This window comes from Etheostoma cragini, chromosome 14, assembly GCF_013103735.1.
Source record: "Etheostoma cragini isolate CJK2018 chromosome 14, CSU_Ecrag_1.0, whole genome shotgun sequence".
Lineage (NCBI taxonomy): Eukaryota > Metazoa > Chordata > Actinopteri > Perciformes > Percidae > Etheostoma > Etheostoma cragini.
Genome location: NC_048420.1, coordinates 23,332,943 through 23,342,861, shown reverse-complemented (window position 1 = coordinate 23,342,861; position 9,919 = coordinate 23,332,943). Strand labels below are relative to the sequence as shown.

Sequence of the window (9,919 nt, the reverse complement as noted above, 5' to 3'; positions counted from 1 at the left end):
AGGGGGGTGTATACTTATGCCCCTGTAATTTAACATAGGGGGGTGTATACTTATGCCCCTGTATTTTAACATAGGGGGTGTATACTTAAGCCCCCTGTATTTTAAGGAAGAACATTTATTTATTTTTTAATTAAGGCATTAAGATAAATTTCCAAAACATGATTTTTTTTTTTCCTCTTTTTAGTCAATTTAAGCAAGGGTCTTTAAACTTATGAGCACAACTACGTGACATTGTGCAATACACTCCTTTTACTCTATTCTATTTATTGATGTGTGTATGTTATGCGTTAGATTAATGGTGCACATATCTGGATCAAAGCTTTTTAAGTCCTTTGTTCTGAGCAACTGAATCACCAAAGCAGACAGTGTAAACAGTGATAACATCGAGCAGGGGCGTAGCACCACGTGCTGGACCCTGTTGTAAGGCATAAATTTTGTTTTAATAGTATTCATCTCTATATTTATTCAGTACATATCCATGTCCTGCAGTTATGGAACCAGTGTATATCCTGCACCTGCTGCTACTGCACTTCCTGTTAGACCCAAACTGCATTTTGTTGCCTTGTACCTGTGTAATGACAATAAAGTTGAATATAATCTAATCTAATCTAAGTGTAAAAAGATAATCTAGGTGTTGGACGTGCTGCCCTGGTACATACCGGACAGAGTCATTCAAAACCATGGTGCCACTCTGCTACTATGCCTTTTAACCCTTGTGTTGTCTGCCCATCAACCATCAACTTTTGGTGCTTTTTCCCAAGTTTTAGCTTTTTTTTCTCCATCCTTTTTTCAATTCATAGCCTAATATCTCACGATATTATACAAAAACAATTAATTTCTGTTTTTTTTGCCCTTTTTGTCTCTTTTTTGTAATTTCTTCCAAGGTTTTGGTCATTTTTTTTTTAAATGCCATAAAATTCAAAAAAACAGTCAAAATTCGGTGAAAGTAATCATTCATTTTTACCTGAAGAACATTGTAAAGCTTCCATGTTATTTTTAAGTCAATTTGGTTGAAAGAAAGCCAAGTTCCTGATATTAAAAATAAAAGAAAACAGGTCAAATTGGACATGAGGACAACACAAGCATTAAAAAGAAGTTCACCGCTGCTCCATCTCTCTCCTTTTGTTTTGTTATTTTTAGTAAAGTGCCGTTTGAAGAGCGAGTATTCACGGTGCTGAAGTGGCTGCAGCTGCCAGATGATCAAAGGTTTGTGTATTCAATTAGCAAATGCCATAAAGAGTGGTTTTCTGGTGGCATTGATGCTAAAGTTAAAAAAATAAAATAAAAATGTTTCCTCCAGACCCGATTTCTACACGTTGTATCTGGAGGAACCGGATAAATCTGGACACAGCTACGGACCTGTGAGTGGAGGGGTAAGTTCACCTGATCTCTGATTGGATCATCACACGAGAGCCGAGAAACTGAATGAATCCGTGAGTTAAGCACTGAAGTTTTCTACATAACAGTGACATGACACTGTCATAACACATTCTTTTTTTAAAACTTATTTACTTGATTAGGACAATGCACATTAATTAGACTTTCTGTAAATGCGCCAATTGGCTATTTTTCAACTGTAGTCCTACCTAGGATGCATGTCTTTTACGGTGGGAAGAAACCGGAGGAGACCAACGCAAACACGGGGAGCATGAACATCCAAACGCCACACAGAACCACCTGGATTCGAACCAAGAACCTTCTTGCTATGAGGCAGAAGTGCTAACCCCTTAGCCACCATGCTGCCTCATAAACAAGTCATAAACAGTTATGACTTAACGTGTTTTTTCAGCAAGTGTCATTCGGTTTTGTTATGACAAGTTATGGTTATTGTTGTTATGACTGTGTCATGTGTTCATGACAGTGTCTTGTCACTCTAGTGTAGAAAACTTCCCATTATTCAGTTTTGTTGTTGTTGTTTCTTGTTTTCTCTGTTGGCTTTTTAGCATCCATGAAGACAAACCCAAGCTCACATTTTTGTTTTTAATTAATTCATCTTTAATCACATCTTAGTGTTCACCTCACCTGACTTCCACCTTTGTCAATAATGTAAACTAAACGGCGCTGAAACGAAACCCTTGATCATATTAGACACATTTTCCTTGTTTATGGTGTCCATTACTGATGCTAATCACAGTGAAGTCTCGTTATAGCTCAATTAAAAAGGTCTGAAGTCCTTTCATGGACCACAGATAAAAGATTTCCATAAAGATTTAATGAGATCGCTAATAAAACCTTCAGACTCTTTATGAGCCTTAATGAATAACATGGTTAGCATTTTCCACATTTTATCCAGCACGCAGTCTGGGACTCGTCTGGTCTCGGTCTTGGTCTTGGTCTTGCCTCGGTCTCAACCACTCAGTCTCAGTCTTTTCTCAGCCTCTATTCTCTCTGGTCTTGGTGATGACTTGGTCTCGGTTTTGGTGGTCTTGACTACAACACTAGTGCAAACTACAACAACTTTAAGTTACCCTAAAACAATATGTAAGTAAAGTACATGGAGTTTAGAAACCTCTGGTAATCCCCAGCGTGGCACGGATAGAAAACAACAGGTGTAATCCTTTATAGATATTGAAGTGGGTCCTGTTTTGTCAACTGGAACTCCAAGGAGCCAATCAAACCAATACACTTAAGAAAATCTCTTTCCACCCCCAAATAATTGTGTGTGTACATGAAACATTTAAAGGAAGAGGACCTAATGTAATCAAAAACGTGGATTAAAGGCTGATTCAGACACAACGTCAGACAGCATTTACAGTTGAAACTAAACATGACAAACATTGTTGACTGTACTGTAAGTGTCTCCATTCAGCAGGTTTGTGGTCGTTAATGCATTAAATTACCCAAATAGATTATTCCCAGTAACAATGAGATCATGGTCTACCCGCTGCAGACCGTCTAGCAATCGTTACCATCTTTGGAGTCATGCACGGCCAAACTTTAAAACAGTCAAGGAACACTTGAAAATGCCCGTGAGCTCATAACAAAATCGCTAATTTTGAAAGTATAGTTGGTGTGTTATACTCCGAATGCATGCATACATACATACATACATACATATTTACATACATACATACATGCATACATGCATGTATGCATACATACATACATACATATTTACATACATACATACATACATGCATGCATGCATAAATACATACATACATACATACATACATATTTACATACATACATACATACATACATACATACATACATATTTACATACATACATACATACATACATACATGCATAAATGCATACATACATACATACATGCATAAATGCATACATACATACATACATATTTACATACATACATACATACATGCATGCATGCATACATGCATGCATACATACATACATACATACATGCATAAATGCATACATACATACATACATACATACATGCATGCATGCATGCATGCATGCATGCATGCATGCATGCATGCATACATACATACATGCATGCATACATACATACATACATACATACATACATGCATGCATGCATGCATGCATGCATACATGCATGCATGCATACATACATACATACATGCATACATACATACATACATACATACATACATACATGCATGCATGCATACATACATACATACATACATACATGCATGCATGCATGCATGCATGCATACATACATACTTTGGTTCAGTTGGGCAGAGTAGTGAGGGGCCTCTATTAGCAACATGCTCGTCCTTGTTCCTAAATGTCAGAATAGGTTGATGTTATAGTTTTATACACTGCCGGACAATGACCATTTAAGACAATGAACCTCAACATGAAGCCCAGTGGCTGTTTTAACAGTCTTAAAGTTTTAAACACGTAGTCAACATTGATGAACTGAACTAGTTTAGTTTGGGCAACCTAAATACTTAGTTAGGGTTAGGAAAAGATCAGAGATTAACTTAAAATGAGTCACTTGAAACTACTAATTTGAGGAAGTACCTGCATCTTGGACTAAGGTCCATAAAGGTTCATAAAGTAAAAAAAAAAAAAAAGACCTTTTTTTGGTGTCACATGGAACACGAACCCTGGTCTCCTTTTAGTTTGTGACAACGCGTAACAACAAACGTAAATGTGGGTGAATATGATTATGATATATTTACTCCACACACTTTTTGTATATCTTTATCTGTATTTATATTTTTCCAATACAAGTGCTTTCTTTTTCAATATTATTTACGATCACAGGTAAATTTAACTTATATTATGGTTACCTACTTCTGCTTTATTACTTTAATTACATATTCAATTTAATTTTAACATCACTTGCCTACACCGAAATATTGTTAACCGCACTTTAAAATACCTTTATTTGACGCTTCTTTACATTCAGCCATGCCTTCTGCTCATTGTCTGTTGTTTGCCTGTTTTTCTTGTGTGTTTACTTGTATTTTTGTTGGTTTGTTTTGCTTTTATTTTAAAAACTGCTGCTAGAAAAAGGGTAATTTCCCCGCTGTGGGATGAATAAAGTATTATTTTATCTAATCTAATCTAATGAGCTTGCACAATCCACCTATAGGGTCTTTTTCTGGGTGACAACGGTCTGCTTTTACTTTGTAGATATATTCTATATAGATATGATATATATATATATATATATATATATATATATATATAGGTTGTTGGTAAGGTTCTCCTTTTGAAGTGGTTAGGCAACGCAAGCAGAGCTAAAAAAAGACTAGTTAATGAGTTTTTTAGTTTTTATTTGCAGTAATTCGCTCGGCAGGGTAGTTTTACAAAGGATTTTACACACACACACACACAGTCACAAACAAATGCAGGTTTAGATGATGCATTTCTCAAGTGTGGTTCAGACATTTTGTGTGGGATTTGTTTGTTGAAGTTTTATTTCCAGTTTCCATGCGACATCAAATCAAAACCGGGTTTCTTGGAACATAAACAGCTTCTAACGTTGTCCGTCGTTGTCTGTGCTACTCATCATGTCAACCTGATACTGACACCACATGAGACATTGTCTGCTTTTTGGCTTTTTTTATAAGTGGCAGGGAGATCCCCCTTCTTAGATTACTTTGTCACATTGCCTTAGTTTCAAATGGAAACTATGAGCCGAAGGAGCCAACCTTAACTCAGTAATCCCCTCAGAGTCCCAAAGGAAAGCGTGGGACTCGGGAAAATCTCCTCCACTCAGTTGTCTAAAATATCGAATTATGTCCTTGGATGTCTTGACATTAAATTATATCCAATGCAATTTGATACTATTTTATGTAACCTTTTATCAATCTTCTGTTGAAAGCATTCTAATGTTCTCTTATATCGGATGGATTAGTGGGTTGTCAAGAACCGAATGAACAGCATAGCAAAGGTTTGCTCCAGGAAGAGAGGTTCAGCAGAAAGACTCAGACTCCCTGAGAAAGCAAAGACCATTATCGGCCAACCAGACCACATCCTTCCCATGCTCTCTAATGCCTTTGGGCTGGGGGTATAATGTGTCTCAGGATAGAACTAATCGTTACTCAAAATCTTGTAAACACGTAATGCTTATCCTAAATGACGGCTATCACCGAGACTATAAGACTTGTTGTTGTTGTTTTTATATTGATTTACTGTATTATTGCCTCTATTGTCTCTTATGAACTGCATTCAGCTGATTCATTGTAACCTGTCCCCATACTTATTTAACGTTTCCTCTAGCATCTTTAATCTTTGTTACTACTGTTGGTGAGTGTTTGTTGCCACTGACTGTGTAGAAGGGTAAGATGCAAATGAATTGCCCTTTGGGATTCATAAAGTGTCTTTAAAGTGAAGTGAACTGAAGCTAATGGGAGCTTTATTTAGCTGTTTATCCAGCTTCTGAATGTGTGTGTGTGTGTGTGTGTGTTTCATTTGTTTCACACAGCTGATTGAAGCTATCCAGGGTGTGGATAAGATCATCGGTCAGCTCATGAACGGCCTCAAGCAGATTGGCCTCCACCGCTGCGTCAACATCATCATCGTGGCAGATCATGGTAACTCCCGAATGGATCACAATGCAGTCATGGATCAAATACACGTACTGGTGTATTTGTGTGGGTTAGAAACAAGAAGCTCTGAGACAATCGCCTGATCAATGCAATGATGTGACCGGTTTAACTTCTCACCCGGCACCCTCACGTAACATAAAACTGATGAAATGATAGAACCTTACAAAGAACATTTAAATAAGACGGGTATTAAAACAAAGTGAATGGTCTTTGTAATTCTTTTTATGATGGCCCTGAGAAGGTTCCCCTGCCGACTGCTCTGCAAATAGACTTGAAACGTTCATTTCATTGGGAATCCGTACAGTGAACTAGTGGTTCACGAACTTTTTCAAGTCAGGGACCCCTAAACTGACACTAATTAGACCAGGGACTAGTGTGATTTGAAGATTCTGTCCCAGGGTCCCCCATCTGATGGCTTTAGCGGTTTTATTACAGAAAGTGAATGAAACCCATGCCCCACATGAACATGCATTCTGTCACTTTGTTACTTATGGATGAAATTTATAGTAATAAGTACAAACACTGATTTATTCCCCTTTGTGCTGGGGACCCGCTGGAACCCCCTCAAGGAGCCCTGAGGATTCCCGGACCCCACTTTGGGAACCGTTGCAGTGACCAACTGGCAAAAGCGTCACACTGTCGAGTTGTGAGCAGGAGGTATTCTGAAAAGTCCTCGTTCAGGAAGCTTCGACAACACAGGCTCGAGGGATTCTCTGCTGAAGAAGCATCTCAATTTCAAGACTCTAACTTGTTTCAGCAATGGCTTATTTATAAGATGGATAATTAGGGAACCTGGGTCCGGTTAAAAAGAAATGTTGTTGTTTCATAAAGTTTACAGGTTGACGCTGTACTTAGCAGCTGATTCTCAGACCTTGTTTGTCTGAAATCTGGATGGAAATAAATAAAACAGCTGCAGTGTGGTGGAAGTGTAACAATACGTGCGAGTTCATGAGATAACATGCACAGTAAAACCAACACATTCTCACTCCCATCTCGTAAAATACGGACGCTTGTTCAGGTGCCTTTGTTGTTATTAGATAGCAACGTGCATGGTCGGGACTATTGGCGTCCCTTTTGACGCTGTTAGGTTAAGGAAACGCTCGTGGGTGGGCCTACGGTTCTGTGACACGCGGGAATAACGGACCGGTTAAAGACGACAACGGCTTCCCTGACACGCGGCAATAACGGGACGGTTAAGGACACCAACCCCGCTCTCCTGGGTGAAAGTCTTGTGTTTGACCCCCCCGACCAACCTCCCTACGCCGAGTTTACCCCTTACATACTACTCGCTCAACCCCGTCTTCGTGCTGATCTCCCCAGTACTACACACACGACATAGGTTGCATCAAACTGACCAAATGTCTGTATTTTATGCTTTATTGCATATGGACTGTATTTATATAGCGCTTTCCTAGTCCTAACTACTCAATTTCAGCGTCTTGCCCAAGGTCACTTCAACATGGGACTGCAGGGCCAGGGATTGAACCACCATCCTTCCAATTGGCAGGCTCTCCCACTGAGCCACAGCCGCCCCATGAATTATTTTTAGTCCCTGAGAACGAGACCGTGAACAGTGTGATGAAGCTTAATATGAGGGTCTGTGAATGAAGCCGCTGGTCGCTGTTGCAGGCATGGAGGACACGAGCTGCGACAGGAAGGAAGTGCTGCAGAACCTGGTGGGCGACGTCCAGAACTACTGGGTCACAGAGGGACCGTTTGGACGCATCAGAGCCAAAAACAAAGACTCTGTGGGTGAGTACACACACTGAGGCTGCCCACTCAGAGGCTGCTGAGTGAGCCAGAGTCCAAGTGTTAGCGATTCGAGTCCCATTGAGAAGTAATAGTAAAATAACGTAAACCTAACCCTACGTCATGACCAGCGTCCTGTGCTTAACCTTCAGGATTTAAACCCAAAACCACGTTCTCTTTCTAAACTTAACCAGGTAAACCACAGTCAATCCACAACCATTTCCCAACAATAAAGACGTGTTTAACCCTTGTGTTGTCCTCCCGGGTCAAAAAGATTAACTTATTTACTTATTTGACCCTTTTTTCAACATTTGACATTTTCAACGCATAATTATTTCTTTTATTTCACTAACTCCACCTTACCACCACTAGATTTACACTACTTTTTGCAATCCATGGTCAATAACCCTCATTTGTACAGAATTATACCTAATATTTGAGTTAGTAAAGCAGAAAATACGGATTATTTTGACTTAGTTTGAAGCCATTTCAATTTACACCCAAAATTCAGTGCGAGTGATTGAATTTGCAAAGAGCGTTGTGTGGAATCCGTTCTTTTTTTTTGATAATTTGGTAAAAAAATGCCATATTTCTTTTATATACATTTTTAAAAGGGGTTAAATATGACCCGAGGACAACAGAAGGGTTAAAATCACGACCTTTACCTTTTTAAAAATCACGACCGACGTTCTTTGGTATACATAGGAGGTCGTATTTCTGCCACTGCTTGGGTGCTATTTCGTGAAAAGATCCTGAGAGTTGTATTAAAGTGTAGTGAACATATCACATAAACAACCCATATTTGCACGGTTTAGAGCAATGTTTCCCAAACTTAGGGTCGGGACCCAAAATGGGTCGCAGACCCGTTTTATTGGGTCGCCAAATTGGCCAAGAACAGACTAAATGCTCAGCATGACCTCAGAATGACCTCTGCATGACCTCAGAATGACCTCTGCATGACCTCAGAATGACCTCAGCATGACCTCAGAAGGGCACTTTCAAAAACCGAACCTAGACTAGATCAGCTGGTTGATATCTTCAACCAGACACACACATCTCATTAAATTCAAGTCAGCTTTATTTAAACAAATGTTGGTGTCGGTACTGAGGGACGATGGGAGGGGATAAGAAAAAGAGTTGAGAAAGGGGTGAGACACAGAACGGAGAATAGAGACCTTTTCTGTTTTTGTTTACTTTTATAATGGAGTAAATATACTTCATACACATTTAAATTCATGGTTTTGTTCTGTAAATTTGGGTCCCGGGGAGACTTTTGGGTCTTGAGCTGAAAAAGTTTGGGAACCACTGGTTCAGAGGACCAGGAGACACTGATGGTATAAAAGGGCTTCTGCAGAAACATGTGGTTACTCAGAACAAGCAAAAACATGAATTGTCATGTCTGTTCATAAATGACACGCATCGGCTCCTGTTTGCATTTTGGAGTTCATTCATTAAGCACATTTCCCCAGAAGAACACTTAAGGTGTCACACCCGAACCTGCATGTCGAGCCAACGTATCGGTCGAGCACACCAGCTGGGCGCCACAGAGCTGAACAAACTGAAACTTGTCAAGATAAAGATGTGAGATACCACATCTGCAATCAGGGAATCCTTGCTTTGTGTGACACAAAATAAGATGTGTGTCTGTGATAGGAACTGAGCCGTGACAGAGCGCTGGATAAAGAGGGGAGTCCCGATGAGGCTCAAGGCTCTCGCTGACAAAAACTGATAATTGCCTTCCCACCTTATTTTTTATCTGTCTGGTTGTAGAACATCTTAAGAAACATGTAATTTTGTGTGTGTGTGTGTGTGTGTGTGTGTGTGTGTGTGTGTGTGTGTGTATGTGTATGTGTGTGTGTGTTGTGTTGTTTAACTACATTTGTGGGGACCAAAAACTGTGAATACAGTATACTTATGGGGACTTGTCAGCTTTGTGGGGACAAAATGCTGGTCCCCTTAACGTTAAAGGGCGTTTTTTGAGGAATAAGACTTGGTTTTAGGAGTAGGGTTAGAGTTAGGTTATGGTTAGGGTTAGGGTGAGGGATAAGGTTAGGCATTTAGGTTTGATGGTTAAGGTTAGGGTGAGGGTTAAGGTTAGGCATTTAGGTTTAATGGTTAAGGTTAGGGTTAGGGTAAGGGTTAAGGTTAGGCATTTAGGTTTGATGG

The 9,919-nt window shown here is 39.5% G+C and overlaps 1 protein-coding gene across 2 annotated transcripts in view; it reads left to right on the top strand.

Annotated features, from left to right (window-relative positions):
* LOC117956460 (venom phosphodiesterase 1) overlaps positions 1-9,919 on the top strand; it is a 59,901-nt gene that overhangs the window by 21,199 nt on the left and 28,783 nt on the right. For both annotated transcript variants that reach the window (XR_004659277.1, XM_034891536.1), the window contains exons 10-13: positions 1,141-1,206; positions 1,301-1,373; positions 5,881-5,989; positions 7,634-7,756. Coding sequence is in view for 1 of the 2 variants with exons in the window: in XM_034891536.1 (XP_034747427.1) it covers positions 1,141-1,206; positions 1,301-1,373; positions 5,881-5,989; positions 7,634-7,756 (371 nt within the window). In the remaining variant the exon portion in view is untranslated. The remainder of the gene's footprint in view (positions 1-1,140; positions 1,207-1,300; positions 1,374-5,880; positions 5,990-7,633; positions 7,757-9,919) is intronic.